We start from the raw sequence: 26751 nt of genomic DNA, 5'->3' as shown, positions 1-26751 counted from the left end.
ACTGTTTAAAGCATACAAGTTGATGTATATACACAAACTTTCTGGCTCCGTCGGAACAAAAATGTTAACTTTTTAATTTGTTTGAAAGAAAGAGATAAGTCACAATCAGAGAAAAAAAATCACTCAAAGTAAGCACTGAGAAACACAATCATGAATAGAAACTTTTGTAACGACAAAACTTTGTTTCATTACTTCGTAGGGGAGAGGCATTAGATACAGGGTAATAAGTAAAATAGTGAAAAATGAAGAGAAGAATGATTCTACGCTTGTAAGATAAATAACTTCTTTAGCAAATGAACTACATCGGTCTTCAAAACATTACTGACAGTAGCAACAGTAAGTAGTTCTTAACATTGTATTATCAATCTAAGCTTCAGTCCTAGGTCATCTTCAGGAAGGTCGAAACGTTGTTCTCTTCTTATTAATAGAAGTGTTAAAACCCATACCAGCCGTTCTGTGGGTTTCAAGTGGGTTTCTGGTCATCAAGAATTAGATTTAATATTGTTTACACTTGAACATGTACGACACAGTAAGAGTAATTTAATTAATCAGTTTTTATAGACAAAGACACAGGTTCGATGGGAGGTACTTATAATGTTCACCATACAATACACCTTTAATTATTCAAGACGTTTTGCCTGAATATGTATTGAAGTGGTTATTGTTTCGATGATTAAAATAAACGAAATTCATAGGTATATTCATAGTGAAGTTATATTGTGTCTTGAGCCTTTATCATTGTGTCTTTTAAAAAAATATATTCATTCAGACAAGGTCTCGGCATTGAAGTTTTATGTCAATCCAGAACTATAAATGTCAACTAAACTGAAGTAAGATACGTAATATTATTATGAAATAACTTGTCGACGTTATGTATATAAAATAAATGAATAAAGCATATCCACTGTCGAATAACACTTTATTCAAGGTTCCCGACCCCGAGAACGTATTCTGTTCTACATAGAAATATATTATGATATCCGTACTTATAAAACAACGTGTAAACATAAGCAACGATATTCGTGATTGTTTGCACTATACGGACTTCATTTTCTCTTAATAATTTAAATGTAAGCATTTTTAATAGTTCAAGAGGTTAAAAATAACGTAGTAAATTTTTTTTTCACAAATTGACTGAAACTAATACAGTATGTTCCTGTTACTCATTGTTTACCTGAAACAATTTAATTTTATGTCCAGAAAATACTTTTAAACATTTTACGTAAATAATGGAAAGTTTCGTATTTCAAATCTGGATTTTTCTGTGCGTGCTTTGGCCTCATCCGAAATGCATATATTCTAGATTAAAATAATGAAACAGGTATATGATTTTTAAGTGTCGTAGATAATAAGAGCAGTTAAAGTATTCTTCTGGTATATGCCATCACTCCAGTGTTAATTAACACCTGAGTTCACGTCCACCAAACACAGTGTCTAGACCAGCTTTATACACTCGACATGTTTGACGGTTGTTAAAAAGCAAAAGTTCTGAAAATGAAATATTATGCATCACTAATCTTTAACTAAACCGTTATGTTACGCTAGAAACCACTATATGGCAGATTACTTCAACAACTAAGTGATATTATAAATCATTCTGAAATATCACTAGATGGCGTCTATTGACTTCAGTGAATGCCACCAAGAGATATGGTTTTGTAAACTTTAAAAAATGGTTTGATTCGCAGTTTTCCTGTGAGACTGCCCAGCAAACCTCCAAGTCCTGCTTCTCCTCCTTTCAAAAGGGCACCTAATGGACCAGGACTTAAATTAATGTGAATTCCTGATGGGGTGAGTTTGATTCCACTTTTGTGAATGCCACCGCTGTGATCATAATGTGCACCTTTACTCACATGGTAGGTTTTGGATGGAGGGTATCCTATATGTTGAATATATCCACTTCGTTCATGGAAAGTGTTACACGGAGTTAACCAAGCTGTCTGGTTGCCAGCACACTTCTCAAATGAAGATGGCCTATAAATTATTGTTTGTATTTAGTGCTATGGGTAACATTGATTTTTCTCTTCTTCTTATACGTTTAACTAAAAATCACTTCTGATGTTGGATTTTTTTTTGAGAATTTTATGAACTATTAACAAACTTATGTAATTAAACCAATAAATTTACTTACCAAAGATTGAAACTGTGACGATGAAACATTTGTAAAACACAGTTAACGTCATCGTATATATTATCATCTCTCAGGCCTAAAAATAAACGAAATTGTTGAATGTGTAAGTTAGTTAGTCCATTGTGCTAAACAAATTATGTCTACAATGTCGAATTTCTTTGATATTTTGAATTCTTAAAAATTTAAATTTCATTTAGTTGTACCTTACACTAATATTTCTTTACTTTTGTTATGAATTTAAACTATCAACTTTAACATTTGAAGGTTGTTACATTAATTCCCCCGCTGAAAAAAAAGTAAGTTTATGGACTTACAAAGTTACGTTTTCAAACCCGTTGACAACATACATTCAAACAAGGTTAAACTGTGTTGAAAACTTAGTTTTAAACGCCAAAGCCTTGATTCTTCCCCTTGAATTTGCGACACTTTATTCGATTTGGTGATTTGTGAATTTTTAATTTCGAGTAGATAAAATGTTTGTTCTCAAAGTTGTATACAAATGCGTCGATCAAATGCTTATTGATTCACGAAACGAGTTATAGTAATTTAAAAAAAATAAATAAAAAGTTTACAAGGTAACACCTACTGTCACACGGTAACTGGCAAACATCAGTGTTAGGGATAGTGTGGGTAGATTGACACCAATACTTGTCGTTTATCTGTAAAACATAAGAAAAATAAAATATTTTTTTACTGCCTAACTAACATACAACTCACAATTTAATTTTAATAAAACTAACAAAAACTTAAATTATTTTAACATTATTTCAACATAAAGTTGTCTTTTTTAGATAAGTAGCAAGAAACGAATTATATCATAGTATACCTCAAGGAATCGAACGCTTAATTTAGCGTTATATATCCGTCGAGAGGCTAACGAAATTATAATGAATATAAAATATTCAGAAGTGTTCATTTTAAACCACTTCATGCGTATCTTTTTCAAATTTCTTATTTATCTTATGAGAACGTCGATGTGTTACAACCTGTACAGTGAATCAAATATTGATATAAATAAAATAAACCTGGTTTTAACTTATGAGTTATAACATTTTAATTGTTTCACCATTAAGATATAAGGAAAAAAATTACTGCAGTTGTGAGACTTACAAACTTCCATGATGATGACTTTGTCTTCCCAAAATGACACAGATTAACTGTGACTTCAAATCAAAGATGATCTCTTACCTAACAGTATCCATGTAAATATATCTGCTTCACTATATGTCAAAACTATAGATATCCAACTATATGTTTCAATTTTTAGTACGAGAGCACAATTTACATTAATTATCAGTCGTATAAATCGGTTGACGTCCCTGTTTCGAGATTTCTTCACCGTGATATAGGTGTTTCAAATACTTCATTATGTATCAAAAACGTTTAGTTTGTTTCTTTCAATGTATCTTTGGCATTTTAGATTACAAGAGGTTAACTGAGTTTAAAAGCAACAAGAATAGGTGATTGAAGGGGTATGTGACCACTCTATATAAAAAAAAAATATTCCTACAGAGAAATTGTTGTATACCGTAGAACCAATCAGCAATATATTGAGGAAGAAAGTATTCTACCAATACAGATAACAAAGTTCTTATTTTTCTCTTTGACCATGTTTTTTCCATTTTCACGCTTCTTACCAATGACTCTGTTTCAATGTTTTCATTAGATCACACATCATCAGGATGTAGCAATCTTATGTAGTTTCTAAAAGAACTGGTTAATGTATAAGGATTCCGTATCCTACTGTGCCAAATTCTCTGCCTCCTTAGCAAACCCTGAAGACTCCCTCTTTCAAAATATGTTCTTTGCTTCATCATTCTTAAGGAATCTCACTCCGTAAACATAGCCACAAATCATTCCAGTCATTAATCACGTCTGAAGAAATTTCACAAGTCCACTCAGTGCAGTTTACTTTCATATGAAGATAGATATTCCTGTTAATTATGTGATCAAAACTTTAGAATCATTCAGACGTTCACAGAGACATTTAAATGCATTTTTATAACTAGTTAAGTGACCCACTGTACACGTACGACGTCTAACTAAAATTCTGGTAACGGCAACAAATTCAAAATTAAATATATTTTGTGTGTGTTCATCAGTGTATCTGTAAAATTGTTTTCAATGAAGTTTTTTTTTGATAACTTAAGGAACTTGATTACATTTAAATTTCATAAAAATCCTGAGAAGGTTCGTATTTAGAGTATTCTTAATCCGATGATCAAGTAATAATTCATTTTTCAAATGTTGAAATACGGTGGTGAGTACGACCTGAAAAACATTTGTACTTGATAAGCCAAAACAGCCCAAGACTTAAATGTTTATTTAAGTATAATTAAACTTTTATATAATTTTGATTACTGTAATTATCCAAAAAAGTTATGGAAGGAAAATATTACTCTGATGTCATCGTTACGTTAATACTGATTTTAGGGTTGACGCTACGTAAAAATCTAAACGCTGTGTGTTTGTTTTGTTCTCTAGAATTTTAACAAATCAATTCTTGATGACCTAAGAAGGTCGAAACGTTGTTTTCTGCTTTATTAGTAAGAATGTTAATACCCATACCAGCCGTACTGAGATACATTTTAAACGAATCAATGGCGTCACTAAATCAGTACTGTTTGTTAAAATAATGTGTGAGTAAAATAGTGCTAATCATGAATATCTAACTTACAGACTCAGGATTACATTATTATATTCACAAGTCTAAAACTTCTATTTATTTTTTGATGTCAGTTGTGGAAATGTGCTTTCTCTTGACGTATGCGTGATAGATGACAAGCATAGAGCTACACAATATGAAATCTGTCTTCTGCCCATCGTGGGTATCAAAACCTGGTGTTTTGCGTTATACGTCGAAATACCTACTGTCGAGCCACTGCTAAGCTTCTCTAACCAAAGCAAAAGAACAATTAGATTATGGAAAATAAATTATTAGAAACAGATATCTGAAGCGAAAAGCATAAGATTATTCTAAGGCTGATCTTTCAACAATCATAGTAGTAATAAGCGTATGGGAAACACAGTAATGAAATCTATGATGGCTCCATCTATAAATATATATCTTATTTAGTCGTGTTTCACAGTCGTGTCTCAGTTGCCAAGTTGAAATACAATGTAGGGCTTAAAGTACCCAAACTGCTCATGAGGTGTAACTAGACCTTAAAGACACCATCCAGTACTGGACAAAAAGAGGCAATTAAACCACAGTAAGCGGCTGCAGATTGTCTACAACGTCTCAATATTGTAAGTAGAATATGGAAGACCTCGGAAATACAGATCATTGTTCACAAACAAGCAAATGCCATAATGAAATTTGTCTATATATCAACACAAAGCCGAATTGAGACTAATGGTTGCAAACATCAGATTCAGTCTTACAGCAGCTATATTGCCAGAACTTCAACGGATGGTGGTTTGTCTGTGTTAGAGTATAGATAAACTTCATAAGGCCAGCCATGTATTAGTATACAGACATTTTTCATAATAGCGGCCTATATGTGTTAGCCTATATGCCAAAACGCTCCCTAAAATCCATTCTGTTTAAATTAACACACATTACAGCTCTCCTGTAAAGCTACCAAAAGAATGTTTCCTGGATAACTCATGTTTCAATCTACTGCCAAATAACAGGCACATAATTGTTTGGGGGAAAAACTAGAACCAGATTCAACTCCCTTTTCTTACATGAATATCACCATGCCGTAATGATAACAGTATGATCTTGGAAGGGACATGTACTTGTGTATGGACTTCCCTCTGCAATCTGGGAAATGATATAATTAATAATACACATGATAAAAACCAAATCATTAAATCCCTTATGTTAGTGAAATTATGCAGTTAGCCCTGACTCCAGTCTAACAGATAATACCTTTAGCCACCCTTTATCAAGAGTGATCAAGAGATCAGAACATTCCTTGAAGAAGATTGGTCTGGTTTGTTTTGAATTTTGTGCTAGGCGTCCCTAATTTAGCAATGTAAGACTTGAGTTTTACAAACAAATAGTGAGACTGACCGTAACACTATAACGCCTCAACAGCTGAGAGGGCACCCATGTTTGGTGCGACGGGGATTCGATCCCGCGACCTTGGGATTACGAGTCGAGTGCTTTAACCACCTGGACGTGCCTGGCCCCTTGAAGAAGAAGAAACTGACTGAAAAAAGTGGATCCCGTGCTCAGTCGCATCAAACGTTTGTGATGTGCTTTTAAGAGAGGCAATGAATCCCACCAAGTGATTCCAGAAGCTTAAAATATCTTGAAACGGAACTTTAAAAGCAGTAGTCGAGGAAACCTCTAGCCCTTATTAGTACTGATAGTAAACAATGGTGCCAGGTTGTCCTTGTTGATCGTGATTATCATACTTCAAACTGACGTGAAATTTAAGCAGGAAAGGAGTAAAGACGCTACTAAAATATTTTTGTCCAAGCAAAAGCTAATGATTAAAATATGTTTTTCGTTCTCCTTTCACAAGTTGTGCCTTCATTTATTATTATGTGTGCGAAACTCTGTTACTGGCTTAGCTGCTTGAAATATAAATATACATATATTTATAAGCATAGGTGATCTTACCTATTGGGCAAACTGGGCAGTAGATCGGGGCCCCACACATATAAGGGCCCTCGATACTGTGTCTTTTTATCTACTTCTGAGTTTTTTATCATTACGGGGCCCAATTTACTGAATTCTGCCCAGACTTCTCGAATGATTAAGACCGCTTCTATATCTAAGACATTGAAGGTGAGAAGATGTATTAGCCGACAGACTGACAGGTCAGATTGCAAAGTGAAATGAAACGATTTAACTTTAATTGTCTTGTAAATCGGTTGCTATGATGTTGCATGTAACAAGAGTTAGATTTCACTACTGTATATCGTACTAGAATAAGATTATTTCTTAATTATGATAAGGTTAAATAATAAATCAATCCGGAATTACACTAGATAAAATCTGAATAGATTAATGCTAAAACCTTGAATTACAAAATTATATCAATAATTCTTAAAATATAAAATGGTTCCCTGTAAAAGGAACTAAGTTTATCTAAACCGATAGTGGTGATACCTGAAACAATCCATGATTGGAGCTTCCGTCCCTGTTATCATTCTTTAAGGCTGACGTGTCATATCGACTTTCCCAATAGAGCAAACATAACCCTGAAATAAAATATTAAACAAGCAGACTGTTTAGTAACCACGTTTTAATAATTTAACTCATCAAGCTTTTCTTACCCTTGTTGTTATTGTTTTCTTTCAGTTTAATAATATCGATAACATTAGTTAAATGTTTAAAGGAACTTTTCTTTACAGACCATATCTTTTCTGCTTGCTAAATGCCAACCGCTATTTGCAGTTTGATGAGAAGATAATTGTTAGTAAGAATGGAAATCATTCGTTAATAAAACAAAATGAAAAAGAGATTTCAAATTTCAAATAAGCGGAAGAATAATACATTCGTTACAATAATAATATATATTTTTTATTTTTCATTAAAATTTAAATCATATATGAAATTTAATAGCAATTATGAAATTGAGCACTATCATATTCAAACGTATTTTGAAGATAACATTATTCATGAAAGATATACAAAAAATACTTTGTTTTTATTCTCATAAAGAGATATACTACTAATTATCAGAATATTTGATTTATTTTTATGATAAACGAAACAGTAATTATTATCTTTATTTTATAATTCACGTGTGCCACAAGTGTTTGCTGCATTACTACCAAAAATCCACTAAAAGTAGATATTTTCAATGTTGTTCTAAACTCGAGGTTACGTTTTACAGAAATTTACATGTTATGATGACAACTTTGAACAAGTGAAAATTCCAGAGACCAATTTCTTACATAAAACTTTACACGAGTTTAGGGTTAGTTTTCTTGCTTTGAAAAAAAAAAAGCATTGAAACTCTTAAAACATTGTTTTGGTATTATGAATGTCTTCCGCAAGCTACTTTTGCTCAAGACTAGTACATTTTCACATTAATTAGTAGTTTAAGAATGATTTGAACACTTTTATGTTATTTATGGCAGTCTCCGCACTTAAAAAAACAACTACGATAAATTTTCTTCTGTAGTTTTAATGTCTTTCGCTAGTTGATATCTATCTGATAAATGCCATCTAATCCTATGAATTTCTAAACGAATTAAAACAAAATGATTAAAATGGGAGGAAGAAAAATATCTTATTCTGACTATTCCTTCTGTTTAGCGGTTTTCTTGTTCAGATTCCAAGGTATTTTCGGACCTCCTCTTTTTCTTATTTCTTTAACATCGATAGAATCCTAACTTGATTGCATTCATAATGTTTACATTTCGTGTAAACATCACACCTTAGAAAACATTGTACTTAAAACTGAGATTAAGTTAAGGGTTTATTTTTCAATGTATGTTGACGAGATTAGCACTAAAAAAAATTAGTAAAAATGTGTCTTCTATAGTCAAATTACTTTATAAAGACAGTGGATTTTCATCAGTCTCCACACAAACGAGAGAAAGGACTAATTTTCAAATAAAAATATTTCTGCAAGACGTGAACCGACGAGCAAAAAAACGGCCTCATACGAAAGCTGTAATAGTAATTTGTTGTCGAAAGACAGTTTTAGTGCTTTTCTTCGTTTACTGGATATTGTGGTGACCAAAACAACTACTCATTTTTGCACAATCGACTCCCTATTTTATTATTAAAAATCAGTAATAAAAATATATCCATTTAAAGCTAAGAGATTAATTTATCTAAAAATATAGTTAAAACCTCTATCATAAGAAAAATTGTCCTTCTTAAATATCTGACTACTGTTACAAGATGCAATATATTTACTCTGAAAACTCTCCAGGAAGATAGTTCAAGAAAGACGTATTTAAATTTGATTCAATTAATTGGAGTTTATTTTATATTTATTTAAGTTTTCTTCACTCAAAGAGGTTTAATTCTGTTTTAGTGATCTCTTACCCTTCCGGAATACTATGCCGTATTTTCAAAGAAGTAAATTGAAGAAACAATCAGAAGTAAGATCACAACCGAAATATACATATATAGCAAGCAACGTATTGGCTGCAATTATAAATTATTAAAAATGTTCACAACAACTACGCCTAATCGTTAGCGCAAAAGACAAATCTACTAATAAAGCTTGGTAGAAACTGACACAAATCTGCTGTGGTCTCGTACTCTGTTGCGTTATCTGTTAGAATTAATAACTATAAATAAAATTAAACTTATCTCACACGTCTTTAATGTTAAGTCACATTTTTTTTAATCGTGCAAAATACAACAAAAAGTTAAGTTTACTTTAGTTATTGTTTACATTATTAAATTCTGACGATGTTGGTATGTCATTATTAATGTTAACACAACACAAAACATTAACAACATTGCTTCATCTATAAATAGCTAATGATATTATAATCATCATGTTGTTCCCTCGAAGTACCTCGGTGGGATAGCGGAAAGTTAATGGATTTACAACCATAAAATCAGGGATTCGATTCTTCTTATTGGACACAACAGAGAACTTGATGTGAATTGGCTATGAAAACATTCATAGTTTTCGACAAATGTGCGTATTAGTAACCGTTGGGATTTAAATGGGTTTTGTACTTATGTTATTTATTAGCATCCGTGGAGAGAAGATACCTTATATATATATTTGTGTGTACATTTTGTAATTATTATTTCAGAGCTTGGTAAAAGTAAACCTTCTAATACTATGAATGAAACAGTATATTTATAAATCTATGTGCTATATACTTCCCAATTATTTTATGTTCATTCAATAAATTTTACTAATACTATCCAGTATATAACAACAAACATGAAACTTAATTTTTGTTTTATTTGTAGATAAGCAATAAACCACACAATGGGCTATATGGGTCGTGACTACTACTAGTATTGAAACCCGGATTTTAACTATGTAAGTCTGCAGACATACTGCAGGATTAGGGAGGGGGCAAATTTAGTTAATCAAGGATGAAACTAGTAACAACTGGCTATAGTACACGTTCAACACAAGAGAAAAAGACATAGAAACTCCCTCGGGCGACGTGAATGGCTAGTTCCGAATGCTGACTCCCCTTCCCTCCATGTCACTTTTCTAGGGGATTCTGATGGTACCTAACATATCTGGGGACAGTGATTTACCAGTTACAAATGGAAACACGTAGACTTTTGCACCTAACCGTACCAAACGGAAACAATTAATACATTGAAAGAAAAACAGTCATTATTTAATTACTAACATGTTATTATAAAAATTAAATATGTAGATAATACAGGAGGTTGAGCAAGTGGAACGTGTTTACTTTCATATTAGCTATCTGATCAGTTTTCAACCCTGGTCAAAGCTAAAGGTTATTACTTAGTAGTTATGGAATACCTGTGTAATTTGTGTTAACAAGTGTTCCAAAAATTACTTCTTTTTTAAAAACATCGAATGTTTGGAAAATCAGCTATTCCTATTAAAATATACGACATTAACATGACTTGTAGAGACAGTTTGATGTTAAAACTTTTGAAACCGATTTTGCGATTACATTATACTGTTAAGCAATGCATATAAACAAATGCGAAAAAAAATTGCTTTTTCTTCTGTGATCACCATTTGGATTGTGTAGCAGTGCTGTCATCTGGTGGAAATAATTCTACTTCATGAGAAACTCTTAGACTTAGAGCATTCTATTTAACTCATATGAACATACTTTTAATTCCCTTGAAGCAGTGATGGACAAACAATAATAAATAATAGTAGATGAGATAAACAGACCTTAAACTTTCTAGTCTACACTAAGTCTAATGGACTAATTTGGGACTAAAGAGTTAACGGTAATTAAACAACTTTCAGGCTTCACTAGCAAGTCATTGATTCACCAGCTAGTCTCTCAGTGACACAGCGACATGATTGCGGATTGGCAACACTGGAAACTGCGTTTTGGTACAAATGGTGGGCAAAGCACAGATGACTTACTGTATATCTTTGCGCTTCACTTCAAACAAACAAACTCACGAGTTAAATTTTTTACTTATACTGTAGAGGTTTCGGCTACGTGAAATCAATCATTTTTTAAGATCCTAACTAAAATATTTGTATTTTGCCATGAGAATTAGTTTTAACAAAGAACACAAGTTAGAGCAACTGAACCTTTGCTTTGATACATTCTAAAAGATTAAAAGTAGTTATATTTCATTATGGAAATTTTCAAGGCCATTTGGATGACAGTCAGTATCTATATGTATGAGGTTTTCAGACATAAGGTTTGCTAGAAAGCAAAATTTAAAATATTTCAAGATAAAATGTTATTCACGAAACTAACACTTAAATATTAACACTCCACGAATTATTCCGTAATCTGTTGTTAAACATAAAGCTACGCAATAGGTTATTGGGGCTACGCATCCTGCAAGTATCGAAAGACAATGGTTAGTGTTGTAAGCTTTCAGACATACTACTGAGCTAAGGATGGGCGATACACTATGCAACCTTTGTTTTAGCTTTGAAAATTACGATATTAATTAAATAAATATTCTGAGAAATAGGTGTTCAAAAATCAAGAATATTATAATTTATTTTACATAATCTGTTAGATGTTAATCTGCAAGGAAATGAATTTCTAAATGATCATTTTACTTAAAGCTCTTATCATAGGAGAACATTATTGGGAAGATTATTTTTTAAAAGAACTAATGTTGTTATGATAAATAATAAGCAACAAATAAGCAACGTTTTGATGAAATGCAAATAATGTAAACAGTTTTTTATTAACTTGTTTTTATTCGAAACTCTAAGAAACAAACTTAATACTGTTAGGTGTGATAGAGGTTGAATGTCAGCAAAACTTAAAAACAAATATATAAATCGAAATTTTCTGATTACATAAGTATTTAATTCCCTAAGTCAGTACTTGGTCATCTCTTTGCTCAAAACTGATAGATACCTATCCAAAGAAATGATGTAATTTTTGCTTATACTTCCAGAAAAAAATGCTTCAATTCTGACAAGTTCGTTGGAGATTGTTGAGAACTGCTATATTCAAGGGTCGCCATAATTTGTTTTATAGGACTGAAGTCGGGACTCTGATTGGACCACTCCAGGACATTCACTTTTTTCTTTTGAAACCACTCCAGTGTGGCTTTGACCTTGTACTTCCGGTACCTATACTGATGAAAGGTAAATGTTCAAACCAGTTTTAGATTATTGGTTGACTCAAGCAGATTTTCTTCTAAGATTAACTTGTATTTTGTACTATCCATCGGCTTCTCAATTGTGTCAAGCATCCTAGTTCCTGCTGATCCCCATAACAGTTAGGATGGCGTTAACTGAGTGATATGCTATGTTGAGCTTGCACCAGACGTAACTTTTGAGCTTAAACCAAAAAGCTCAATTCTTGTGTGATTTAACCACAATACTTTTTGCTACTTGTCCACAGCATTATTCATATGCTGTGACGCAAACTCTATACTAGATTTAAGATGATTATTTTTCGGTGTCACTCGTTATACAGGCCAGCTTTGTGTAGGGACTAGATGTTGTCGATATATGCACACCTACTTCAATCACAGACATGGAATTTTTCAAATCGTTCAAAGTCGCTGGTGGCTCCATAGTGGCATCCCTAACCAGTTTCCTCTTTAATTGTATGCTTAAGTTTGAAGGGCGGTCTGAACTGAAGTAGTGACTGAGTTGTATCTTAATGATAGACTTCGCTGTATTAAAAGGGATAATCAATGACTTCAAAATTTTCTTGTAATTTTCAACTTATCTGTGCTTCCCTACCACTTTATCCTTGATTTGTTTGGAAACTCATTGGTCTTCATGGTTATTTGTCGTATCACTGCGTGAGTTGGATCTTGAACAGATGCATTTACTCTGAAGTCAAGTTAAACCACTTTGATTACATACAGATAAAGACCAGTAAACTAAATTTGTGACCCTTCAAACTAATTTTTGCATTCGAACTGGTTTAGGGTTGTGTAGCAAAGGAATTGAATAATTATACAATTGAGAATATCGATATTTTCTTTGAAAATCTAACAGCGATTTTTTAGCTTTCTCATTTTAAAGTATATTGTGTAGATTCTAAATATAAGGTCCCATTTCAAAGTAAACGTTCACACCAAGAGCATTTTTGATAATTTTCACTATCGTATAGGTCCACATTATCTCTCTTTCCTTAAGTTAACAATTAAGTAATTAAAAAAATAAACAAATTTGACTTATTCGTAATTTTTTTCCATGAAAATGTCAGTCACTTTATCGATGAATCACCGTGTTATACTTGTGACGAATAAGAATGGTACATTAAATACACGTAATTCATATTGATTACTGGATTAATTTTCATTTCTGAACTATTTAGTTTTGAGTCAAAAGTCAGTGATCATATGCTTTAGCCACTAAAGTTATCATTACAACTAATTTGGGAAAAGAGAAATTACACAAAATGTGTTATATACATAGAGGAAGAATAGTTGCACATACATTTGGGAATATCCTCTTGTGGAAACTTGTATATTTCCTGAAGTTCACGAGCCAGCTCGCAACGATCATAAACTTTGCCATGCCCTCTGTCGCCGAACAGAAGAACTGCAAATACTGTGGTCAAAAGGAGAGGTCTCATTCCAATATCTAAAACGAAAAAAAAACAAAAAACCAGAAATATTTAAGTTTTTCAATGGTCAGTATAGTTATAGAAAGATATAATTAATTTATAGTGTTGTTTAAAAGAAGTAATACAGACTTCAGTACTAAATGCTTTAAAGTTTTCAGTCACAGATGAAAGGAAAATTATAAAAACAAAAACAATTAATGACACCTACAGTGAATTCTCTCTTTTATCTTTATAATATGATATATGTTAGCCATTTTCTTTTATTATTTATTTCTTGTCAAAAGCTTCTCCTTCGTTATTTCGTTACTTAATACACAAAATTGCTATAAATATAATGATAAAAATACTCGTCAAAATCACAAGACGTAAAACAATTTGCACATTTTTGTTTTGAACGGCCATTTAATATTTGTCTTCAATATTAAACAAACACACGCAATTAACCCTAAGAGATCCCAACATCTTCTCGATATTCTGTAGAGAAAGCTTGTAAATAAAATTCAAAAAGCTGGGAGAAACAGATATGTCTTTTGAACGGTTCTTTAAATCGACATGGTAGTTTTCATGTTACTCCGTGCATTCAGACCCGAGAGCCCCAAAGCCCCAGAGCCCCTGTGACCTTCATACAGAGGTCAAGTTAATTAAATAATTTCGGAAAGTAAATGTTGCTACTTAGTTCGAATTATCCTTTATATTATCACGCCATTTTTCGTGTAGCTCCGTAGATCCAGTCCTTAGATTCCAAAACTGTGATCCAAATATATATTTGGTCTCCAATTTGAATGACTCTTTAAGCGTCGGACCAGTTTTCAAGTTAATCAATAATGTCCAAAGCTCTGGCTCCTTTTTGAACCATATAACGATTCTTTCATTTGCGTATTTTACTATTATATATATATTTAAATGCTAAGAAATACATGCACAATTTTAGCTATATACTTGTCATATTCCTATTTCTTTAATCAAAATATAATTTTAATTTCCTTATTTAAAAAAAATGATTGTAATAATTTACAGCAACGTTCATTCGTAATTAAATTGCATTGGTTATTATAACAATTTTGTTTGTTTGTTTTAATTTCGTGCAAAGCTACACGAGGGCTATTTGCGCTAGCTGTCCCTAAGTTAGCAGTGTAAGACTAGTCACTAGTGGGAAGGCAGGTAGTTATCATTATCCACCGCCAACTCTTGGGCTACTCTTTTACTAACGACAAGTGGGATTGACCGTACATTATAATGCTCCCACGGCTGAAAGACAGAGCACGTTTGGTATGACAAGGATTCGAAACCCGTGACCCTCAGATTACAAGTCGAGCGATTTAACCACCTGGCTATGCCGGGCCTTGTTTGTTTGGAATTAAACACCAAGCTACACAATGAGCTATCTGAACTCTGTCCACCACGGTTATCAAAACCTTTTTTCCTAGCTTTGGAAGTCCGTAGACATACCTCTGTACCATTTGTGGTGATATCATAATAACCAACTTCAAAATAATATGCCCTTTAAGTAAAATACTGTAAGCAGTAACGACCAGGCGTAGTATGCAGATCAAAATGTCTATCCCAGAGAAGGTACTTTCAGTTTACCTTCTCTGGGATTTAAATACCCATCTTCGTGTTTGTCATGAGCGACGTCCCCTAAAGGGAAAGAGAGGATCCTGGTAGTTGAGGAATCCAACCCTAACACTCTACTTTGGCCTTAAATTTCTATAGATGGGTGGCCTTGGGGTGGCCTCCTCCAGGGTCAATCGCCTGGTTCAAATGGTCTAGGGTCAACCGAGTACCAGTGTTGAACGTTCTCAGCAGGTGTTTTGGAGATTGTGTCTGAAGCTGGTGTTTGCCATTACTACTATGTCCTTGCTTGGCATTATAGTGCATCCACTCGTAGGGCTTCGTGGTGGGTGGGGTCAGTGGACTGTGAAATTTATTTCTTTATTACGGATACTCTAAATAAAAATAAAAATAGTGAAAAACAGATCATAGGTAAATTACCATCCTGAAGATTTTGAATAGCAATCTCAAACTTCTTCAACGCCTGTACGTAATTTTCTAATATCAGGCAAATATTTAGAGCAACTCTTTCCCTTTTTTATTCAGAAGGGTCTATAGGGGCTTGGTGGCTCTCCCAAGTCAGTAAAAATATACTTTCGGGGTACATCTTGGCAGAAACATTCACTCCAAAATACAGTGAACTCCTCTTGTATTCGAGGATTATTAGGGTATACTCATTGTAGATTGGGGTTACTCCCCATACTACTTTAAATTCGTCACAAAGAGTTATTGTTGAAGGGGATTTGAAGAACATCTCGAAGTTAGAGATTCCTTGCTGGTTTCTCCATCCAAGGAGTTTCTGCGATGAAGCGTATCTCCACTTACAAAGATGGAATTATGCTGCTGACCAATGTCCTAATTTTGGCGTTTACATCACCACGACCACCTGTTACCATCACGGCAGGTTACCTGAATTGTAAGGTACGGTCATATATTCTGAACCTTCTGATGTCAGCAGTTAGTTCATTTGAAGACATCATGTCGTGGCTTATCGACGTGTGCTCGTTGTGGTGACAAAATCCATGATGCCTATGAGTGTGAAGTGGACCCTTATTGTATTAATTGTCGTAGCTCTCACCCCTCTTACTTTTGTTCTTGCCGTCTGTGGGTGGAAAAAAAAGATGTACAGTATTTAAAAACAGTTCACAACATTTCTTACCCCAAGGCTCAGAAGTTACTGTATACCACTCCATCTCGGACGTATGCTGCTACATTCTATTTCATTACGGCCTGGCATGGCCAAGCGTGTTAAGGCGTGCGACTCGTAATCTGAGGGTCGCAGGTTCGCATCCCCGTCGCGCCAAACATGCTCGCCCTCCCAGCCGTGGGGGTGATATAAGTGACGGTCAATCCCACTATTCGTTGGTAAAAGAGTAGCCCAAGAGTTGGCGTAGGTGTGGGGGGTGATGACTAGCTGCCTTCCCTCTAGTCTTACACTACTAAATTAGGGACGGGTAGCACAGATAGCCCTCGAGTAGCTTTGTGCGAAATTCAAAAACAAACAAACAAACAAACTATTTCATTGCTACAGTGGAAGTGCAGACAGATTCTTTAGAGTCATTTTCCAACTATATGAAGGGTCTTTTGCCATCCGCGATTAAGAGAATAGACGTGGCAACGTCTACTCCAATCTCTGTATCTGACAATCCTTCTAGTGACTGCTCGCGACCATTTCCTTTGATCACGGCTTTTGGCGTATGCTTGGGCCAATCTTAGGCTCCGAAATGTCGAACAATTGATCTTTCTCGACCTCAGTTACTGGAAGCTACTTCTACTGATATAGACCTAATAAAGAAAAAAGATGTGGTCGTAAACTGAAAGGTTCTCCATCCAGTTCTCCAGGTAAATAAACATTGCCTCATTGATACAATGGAACTACCGTGGTTTTCGTTCGAATATAAAGGACATTAAGGATTTGTTTGACTCCTATCAACCTATGTGTCTCTTTTTACAGGAAACGTTTATGAAACCTGTCGATGCAGTCACCTTTTAGCAGTTTTCTTTGTACAGAAATGACAGATTGTGTGATGGACAAATGCATGGAGAGGATGCACTGCTGATTGATCAGAATGAGCCCTCTCTGTCTTTGCCACTCGATACACCATTGAAGGCCGTAGCCATCCGTATTTCCTTGGGTCATACTATCGCTGTTTGTACTCACTACTTGTCTCTTGGAGAGACCTATGATCAATCAGACCATGATGCTCTCAAAGAGCAGTTGCTTTCTCCCTTTTTAATCTTGGGGGATTTTAATGGACATAATCCTCTCTGGGGTGGTGCTGATATTGATGGGAGGGGCATTTCACAGAGCGTATGCTCTCAGATCACAACTATTTTCATGCAGCTAATCAGTCTTTTACCACCACTGATATTTCTATCTGCTCCCCTTCACTATTCTCTCATTTTTCTTGGGGGTTGACAGTGACCCACGGGGCAATGATCATTTTTCTATCATTTTGAGGGAGAATGACAGTGATCGATGCCACCCGACCCATGTGCCTCAGTGGAAGTTGGACCAGACTAACTAGCCCTCTTTCACTGCTCTCTCAGAACTTGATCCTGCCGTCGTCTGTGAGCTATCGAAAGACGGCTGTGTGGAAGCAGCAAGTCACTGTATTGTCCAAACAGCTGTTCAATCCGTTCCTAAAATCTCGACGCATTTTCCATAGTATTCTTGTCCGTGGTGTAATCCTGCCAACTACATGGCATAGAAGGCTCAAAAACAGGCCTGGGATATCTTTTGTAGGTATCCCACACTTTCAAACCCAATTGATTTTCAGTGGAAGATAAGACGTCAGAAACAGAAGGAATCTTGGATTGAGCTCCCAACAAGCATCATTTCTCCCACCATTTCCAAAGTCATATGGGACAAGATTCGGAAGGTCAGTGGACAGTATACTTCTGTCCCACATTCGATCTTACTCTCCGATGGCCAGGAAGTTGTTGATGCCCAGAGCATCGCCGATACTCTCGGTGAAAGCTTCAACCCCCATATTTTTATCCATTTGGCAGTCAACTTGAAGTGAGCAACGTGATAACAAGTTTTTCGAAATCAAACCTTCGGTTGCTCTTTCGCTGTTTTGCATCCATAAGGATCGATAGGAAGTTGTCCTAGCTAGGTTATGCATTAATCACAATTTTCTAACTCATCGTTTTCTTTTATCTGGGACTGGCGCATTAATGTGTGGTCTTGTGTGACACTCAAGTCACAATAGGTCACATTTTACTGTTGTGTCATCGTTACGACCATGAGCGATGGCAGTATTTCAGATATGTTTTCACCATGGGTTCAACCTTGACGTTGAACAGAGTTATTGGCGATGGTAATACTGTCCACCTCACTTGTGTTTTTAAAATTTTAAGGGACATTGGCCTTTTCAATTCTATTTTTAAGTTTTTAATTCGAAAATTGGTCTTTGTTTTAGCATAATCCCTTTTTTACTTATTTTACTTTTATTTTTATGTTCTTACTAGTTGTTTGGCGCAAATAGCCTAGTTGTTTTGCGCCAGTAAACACCAAGCAACCAAAACCAAACCAAAATGTCTAAAGATCAAGAGCTTCAATATGCCACTGAATGCGCTACTACTACTATTATAACCATTATAACCTCCAAACAATCCCACTAGCAGTTAAAAGTAGACATGTAGGCAGAAGGTGCTGCTTATTGGATTTTAGTTGTTTGATCATCACTTCTACACTAGGGACATTGTGCTTCAACTATGAGGGTCTCTGGTCTGTCTGTTTAACCCATCTGTTGCATACGATGATGCTCGTATTATAAATGCCCCCCAATGACATAGCGATGTGCCAACGGACTTACAATGCTAGAAACCAGGTTTTGATACGTGTGGTGGGCAGAATAAAGTTTGCCTTTTGTGAAGTTTTGTGTCAACATAAACCAAAATATTTTAAAAATACCAAATACTAGAAAATCGATGCTAAACCTCCGATTACAGCTTTTCAAAGCTAGAATTGAAAAATATTTTAAAAACAACTTTTCCCACACAAATTTCATCAACATTTAAAGGTTCGTACTTAATTTTTACTATAAGTAAATCGTTATAACCATTTAGGCCTCAAATTTGCGATAAAAATCTCGTTAACTGCAGATGCTTTGTTGTTGTTTTTACATTCCTCATAATTTGTACATTTCAGATTCAATAACAGAGGGGTGTAAAATACAGCATTTCAGATCGTTTCTTAGCCACCCACAGGTCATTCCTTGAGAGCCTTTTCTTACAGTAGTTGAGCTGGAGAATCTCACTGAAACGCTATATAAACAGTACTGTGGAAAGGTGTTAGTACAAAATCACAAATTAGATTTAAGGCCACCTTCAAAGAACAATGGAATGTAAATAACAGATGAAACAGCAAACTTTTACTGTTTAGTACAAAAGAAACTCAGTAGAAATGGTTGAATTCAGTAAACAGTTAAAAGTTTGTGTGTCCCTCTTTTGCTTTAATAACTACAGAAAGTCTTTCAGGCATTGTTGGAATATATTTAATCAAAGTGGTCTTTGAAATTTTACTCCAAATGTCTCTAAAACACTCACATAAAGTTGTTTGGAAGTAAGTTTTGATTTGCCAAGTTTTTGATCTATTAAATTCCAGATATGCTCAATTGGGTTGAGATCGGGACTCTGTGGGGCCCATTGTATCATTTAAGTTACTCCAGCAGGTTTTTTTAGCTGAGTAACTTCTGTATAGGTTGGATGAGTATTTGGGGTTATTATTTTTTGGTAGTAGAACTCTTTACAAGTAACACACAAACCACTAGTTTTACCATGACAGGTCAGTATCTGATGGTACCAGCTCTGGTCCATTTTTTTTATCTATTTTACAAATATTTTTGTCGCTTCAATAGAAATACATCCCAAACCTTTACATCGTTTACCCCGTGTTTCATGGTAGGTACTATGCATTGAGGTAAGTATTTTTCACCTTTCTTCAGATGGACGTACGACCTACACTTTGAACAACATATTTCAAACTTGGACTCATCCATCCATAATACCTTTTCCAAACATCAATAATTTCGTTTTTATACTTTTTAGCAAGTTTCATTTTCTTGACAGTATTTGAAGATTGAAGTGAAGATTTTTAAACTGCTACAACACCAAATATCCCATTCTCATTGACTCTTTTTGATACTGTAGATCTGAACACTTTTCTGTCATCTGGTACATGGTCGTTTATCTCATGCTTGAGATCTGCAGCAGTCTTTCTTCTGTCCCGAAGACAGCATAAACAAAGATACTTAACATTATTATCATCGCATTTAGGTGTTTTGCCTCTTCCTTTCATATTTTCGAGTTTACCTGTCTCGTTCTCAAGATCTAGCATCACGTAAAGCTTTTAGGCAAACTCTCTTCTCTACTGACAACATTCTATACTTTTCTGGGCCGTGACATGACAACAAAACTTAATATATAGTGTTTGCCAAGGTTTATTTATGGAGTACTATTAAGTTGATTTCTTCTAGCACATACCGGCATCATATGCTAGCTTCTTTCTATATAGTTAATACACTGCATAAGGTATCATGACAGTTACTTCAGGACCTTAGATTTTATCAGTATGTTCATTCAAACAGAACCATTGTGACATACTCTTGGTACAAACATATGGGAATTTTAAAGAATGATAAGTATTCTCACCATGGCTCATTCAATTGTAAACATGGATCAGTGAAGCATTACCATAGTGTTAAAACTTACATTCCATAATGGCATGGAAGAATTAGCCCAATAAACTGTTTTCTTTTTTTAACAATTATTAAACATAACTGTAAATAAACATAAACATAAATGTAAATATTTTGGCGTTACATACAGAATTTTGAACTTTCTGACATGTGGTCAATCATTTATAAAAGAAAAAGACACAACTTATACCTGCATTCATGTTATCAGTCAAGATTTATGATAACCCGTCTATGACAATGGCGTATCAATAATTACCCACTGGAATAGGGTAGAGGCTTAAATACGCTACTGCATGACTGTTTTTAGATTTCCTTGTTTAATATTTCGGAAGCCTTACTGTCCAGAGAATCGGTTATCCGCTAACCATCAAATTAACGAATGATTTTTCGATGCTTTTGTTCTCGACGGAGCCCACATGTTACATTACATTAAGTAGTTTTTTGTTTTTTTGTTATAACACTCACTAACAAACTGACTAAATACACGGGGTAAAATCTTTTTACCATTATCATGGATCAGATAATGTGTGGGATCCTGACAGATGTTAATGAGATCAAACGCAATACTGATTATCATTCTGTTTACATTTTGTGCGTGACTTTGTGTTAATAAGGACGCTGTAATTAACAAAGCCATGAACTTATAAGCAAGTTGATGCGTGTAATCTAGAAGTCTAATAAAATGTTTAAAAATCAAGCAGGGTTCATATGAGACTCATAGGTAACTAGCTAGCGTTCAAGTCTAATAAGCAGAAACTGTGAATTGTACACAGTCATTTCACGACAAACATCTCTTTAAGTACAAAATAGAAACTAGTGGTTAGCGTGCCAGCCCTTAGTCGAATGGTCTCAGGTTCGAGACATGCTGCTGCTGTATACACTCTTTATTTTCAGGTGTGAGCGAGGTTTCGTATTTGATTTAAAGAAATCTTGTGGTGGCGAGAGTTATTAACATATATCTTTCATTTGGCCAATAGTTCAAATTTATGGATAACTATACCTCTACACCTAAACTCTTGAGGTCTCTGACCTGATTGTTTAACCCACGTGCACATAAAGCGATATTTAGACATAAAATCCCATTTCAAGTACAGAAATAAAATATTTTGGAAGTCAACAATCATCGCTGGTAAAACAACAATCAGGTAAAATTAACTACAATTAATTTACAAATAAATAACTACACTAATCTTACTATATTTGGGCACTGTTGATTTGCTATTAGAAGTCATTTCATTATTGACACTTGCTTTAGATTGCTCCATCATATGTACGTTCTAAATTAACTATTTTTCAAAACGTTTCTTGACGATTACATGCATGTATATGGATTATAACTAAATTAACTTTACTGAACATTTTGTTTGTGGCGACATCAATCAAAACTTATCAAACTAAATAAACAAAAATTAATTCTCTTCAGTATATTTATCAAGTGTAAAATAAATAAAATTGTCAATTAAAACGCCGGTCATCATGGCCTAGAATGTTACAGGTTGTATTTCTACCTGTGCACCTAAAAATCTAGGAACATAGTTGTTTTGCCAAACCTTTATATATTTCTAGTTTACATAAAACGTTAAATCTAAAACGTTTCCTCTGTTAAATTATCACAAGAATGCATATATAAGAGAACTAACTTCCAGAGGAAGAGGTGGCAAACTTACAAGCATACAGCTCAACATTAAACTCGAGGTTTCTAACGCTAAGGACCGTGGTTCAAAACTTGTGTTGTATACAATGCAGAGTGCCCATTGTCTAGCTTTGCGCTTAATTACAAACAAACCATATTCGAAAGTATTCCATATTGACGCCTAAGCTAAAATTAATATTGTTGTACTTGTTCATAAAAAAAAAATTAATTTGACAGTGAACTCTGGTGTCTAAAACCAATTTACGAATTTTAAGATTATATCTTATAAATATTATTTCATCAAAACTTTATAACATCTATATTATTGCTTAGATCCTTCCTACCTTTAGTAGTTTAAGTTAGGACTAGTCAAAGTAGATCACAAAACAGCACATTACACACCGACGATACAAGTAGCAATCTAGTGCTCAAATAACCTCGTTTATCCTTTTATAGCAGACTTTGTTGTGAGAAGGCAACTGACCTGTGTCTACGTTTCTGAATTTCGCCGAAAATCTTTACACAGCAACTTTTTCTTCGCACACACAAAAAATAGTTTTCTGTTAGTATAGCAAAAGTTGTCTAAAACTTATCAATCTTTATTTTCAGTGCTCATTAACACGCATTTTGCGCATAGACAACCTTGAATCATGAACGGTGATGCACGTGCTCTAATCTGTTAGTTAAGGTTAGTGACAAACCTGAAACATGTTCGAATCCATGACAAACCAGTCAATCCACGTGGAAGAAAAACGATGCTTTGCAAAGGCGGAAAAAATGTTGGGTTGATACACCTGTTATATAGTCCACTTTAGTGCAGGTCAACCGTAGCTTTTGCTTCTTCGCTTGTGTCGTTCATTGGCTCATCTGAGTTTACCATTTAATTTTTCATAGCAACCTACATTTGCAAAACAAAACTCGAAAGGCCTTTGCTATGAAAACATCAGGTTCTTCTGGAAATGACCGATAAGGTTGTACACAAACGATGATGTAGGTTATTATCCATTATTGTAATGATTACATTGTAATTTTATATAAACAGTACGATATCAATTTATTTTAATTTCTGGAACTGAGCTTATTTCTTATAATTTAAGCAAATATATAAAACCTTAATGATCATGAAAATTGTGTTGCGTCATAGATACGAAGGTCTTTCTTAATGTCATGGAAAAGAATTCCCATAAAAGAAATTGTACGTTCCCTTCAATGTGTTGAAAAAAGAAAATACTACGATCTCTATACTTGGGATCGAGTCTTCCCATCTAGTGTACTTCCAGTCATCTTTGAAAGTAAAGTCTCAACAGGTGACTTACAAGTTCTCAAGATGTCATTTGAGTAAATATTTAAAGGATGACTTTAAGTAAGGTTTCGAGACTTGACTTGGGTAAAGTCTCAAAAACTGACGTAATGTCTCAGTAGATGATTGAAAAGGATCTCAAAGGTGACTTCGGTAAAATCTGAAGACGTGAAGTAAGTACAAAATCCCAAGACGTGACTTAATTAAAGTCTCAAGAAATTACCTGATTACTATTTGATTTATGTAAGAATTAATAAGATGAGTTAAAAGCATAAAGATATGATCTGATTAAAACCTTAAGAGGTATATTCAGTTAATCCACAAAAGGTGACTTGCGTGAAGTAGAAAAAGTTACTTTAGGAAGGTCTCAAAAGTTGATTAAGCAGTGCCTTAACTAAGGTCTCAAGAAGTTTATTAAGCAGTGCCTCATCTAAGGTCTCAAGAAGTTGATTAAGCAGTGCCTCATCTAAGATCTCAAAAGTTGATTGATCAGTGTCTCAACTAAGGTCTCCAAAGTTGATTAAGCAGCACCTCAACTAAGGTCTCAAGAAGTAACGTGAATAAGAGGTTAAGAAGTAACTTAACCAAAATCTCGTGAATTGGTTTGAATAAGGTGCTCACATTACACAGTGTAACATTCACTCATAAAGCGCATGACGTTTTAAATCTCTTGAACATATCCTGTGAAAGAGTGATAGAGGTATATCTTTATTGTACTTATGAAAAAAAGCGATCAAAGACCAGTTATCCTTTGGAAGTTTCTGTGGTTTCATTAGCAATCTTTCCACTACTGAAGATCTATAAACTTGGAAAAAATAAAAAAGATTCATACATATTTGTCTTAAATCACTGTGTTTAACATTTATTGCTTAGTATACGATGAATATGATAGGTGTTAAACCCTAAACATCAGAAGCTGCGTGTTTAATAATAATACAACCACTCCTTTCGTGTACTGCAACACCTTTTTTCCTTGTGATTTAAACGTACTTAATATTTGCACATAGGATTTATACCTCATGGTTGGGTGTAATCTAGTATTTAGTTAGGTACAGAGGTTCATAGTTCGTATCACGATGCTACTGAATTTGCTCCGCATTTTCAATTGTATGTGTATTTTTGTTTCATTATGGAAACATTAAAATAATTTAGAAGATAGTTATTTGTTATAAATATAGGGGGAAAATAATGGAACGGTATACAACTCCCAACATTTAGTACTTTTTAAGAGGCTGCTTAACCAAAGTTCTGTTAGGCGATTAAGTAAGTCTTCAGTAGTTGATCAAATAAGGTTTAAATAAGTAGCTAAGTAAGTCTTCAATATTTGATCAAGTAAGGTTTAAATAAGTAGCTGTCTTCAGTAGTTGATTAAGTAAGGTTTACATAAGTGACTAAGTAAACTTTCAGTGGTTTAAGTAAGGTTTAAATAAGCGGTTACGTAAATTTTCAATAAGTAAGTGAGGCTTCTTTAGGTTCTAACCATTACATATTAAGATTAATTTGAATCTTGCGAACTATAAACGAGAACTATTTGTGTTACTGTCCCTAATTTAGCAGTGAAAGACTAGAAGGAATGCAAATAGTCACTACAACCCACAGCTAACTATAGGTCTAATGTTTTACTAACAAAGAACGGGATTTACACCGTCACATTATAACGCCCCTGCAGCTGAAAGAGCGAGCATGTTTGTGGGATGGTATTCGAACCCATGACCCCTAGATTGTGAGTCGAACTCCATTACCAAATGAGAATTTGCATATAGCGGTAATTTTAAAAGTTTCTTCCGCTGTTCAAAACTACAGAAAGATGAGTATGACGTCACAAAAATTAATACAACTTACCAGAAGTACAGACAACAATAAAACACCAGGAGAAGACATAATGCAAAACATATTGCTTAGAAACTGTTCAAACACTTCATAGCTTTGTTTAACTTATCATTAAAATTAGAATATACACCAACTGTATGGGGACAGACAAGCGTTCTTATGTTCCCAGTAGAATGAAAATCAGCAAACAATCCAGAATATTTCAGACCCATGAACCCAAACAGTTGTTTATGAAAACTATTAGAGAATATTATAAGTAAGAAACTTCCTGCGTATCTTGAAACAACATTAAAGTTTCCAGAAATTCAAAATGGCTTCTGTAAACAATCAACTGTACTGACAGTTTTAACAAAAAGAACGTACTCTTTTTTTGCTTTACTGATGTAAAGAAAGCAGTTGCTAGTATCTGGCAGAAAAGACTTAGATACCAAGTGTCCAGAATGGGACTTCCTGAGGAATTGTTCGCTGATTATCCAATTTTATAAATAATAGAAAGATAAGAATAAATATGGATGGCACATTCTCAAAGTACTTCACTCCTGAAGTAAGTGTCCATCGAAGAGGGGTATTTAGTTCTATATTTGTTGTCATCTATATTAGTAACATGCTCATTATAGATCCAAATTCAAGCTACTGTCCACAGTTCGCAGGTGATACTGCAAGTTGGAAGAGTTCCAAAAATCTAATATTAATAGTATATAACCAGTATTAAACGAAATTAAATAATTTTGTAATAAATTGAGAATCAAAATAAATATCTCAAAAATCAGAGTATTGCTTTTTCTATCTCCAAATCAAGTAAAACTAGAAGGATCAATCCATAACAATATTTAGATGAAACTCTTTTAAAACTAGTTTTCTCAAACAAATATTATACAGAGGTTTTGAATATAAAGAGGCTTTAGATATACAGAGGTTTTGGATATACAGAGAATGTGAATATAGAGAGGTTTTGGATATGAATATGTTTTGGATATATAGA

General features: G+C 34.1%; 1 protein-coding gene across 1 annotated transcript; it reads right to left on the bottom strand.

Annotated features, from left to right (window-relative positions):
* Nucleotides 1-23226, bottom strand: LOC143255101 (lysozyme c-1-like). The gene is made up of 6 exons (XM_076510292.1): nucleotides 22984-23226; nucleotides 13621-13767; nucleotides 7200-7291; nucleotides 2718-2790; nucleotides 2132-2207; nucleotides 1-1974 (listed from the first exon to the last, which is right to left on the bottom strand). The coding sequence occupies exons 2-6, from the start codon at nucleotides 13757-13759 to the stop codon at nucleotides 1629-1631; spliced, it is 726 nt and encodes a 241-aa protein (XP_076366407.1). The 5' UTR covers nucleotides 13760-13767; nucleotides 22984-23226; the 3' UTR covers nucleotides 1-1628.
* Nucleotides 23227-26751: the final 3525 nt, after the last annotated feature.

The sequence above is a fragment of the Tachypleus tridentatus genome, chromosome 1, assembly GCF_004210375.1.
Source record: "Tachypleus tridentatus isolate NWPU-2018 chromosome 1, ASM421037v1, whole genome shotgun sequence".
In the NCBI taxonomy this organism is placed as follows: Eukaryota; Metazoa; Arthropoda; class Merostomata; order Xiphosura; family Limulidae; genus Tachypleus; species Tachypleus tridentatus.
The sequence above is the reverse complement of the archived record's forward strand: the minus strand, read 5'-3'. Positions and strand labels throughout refer to the sequence as shown.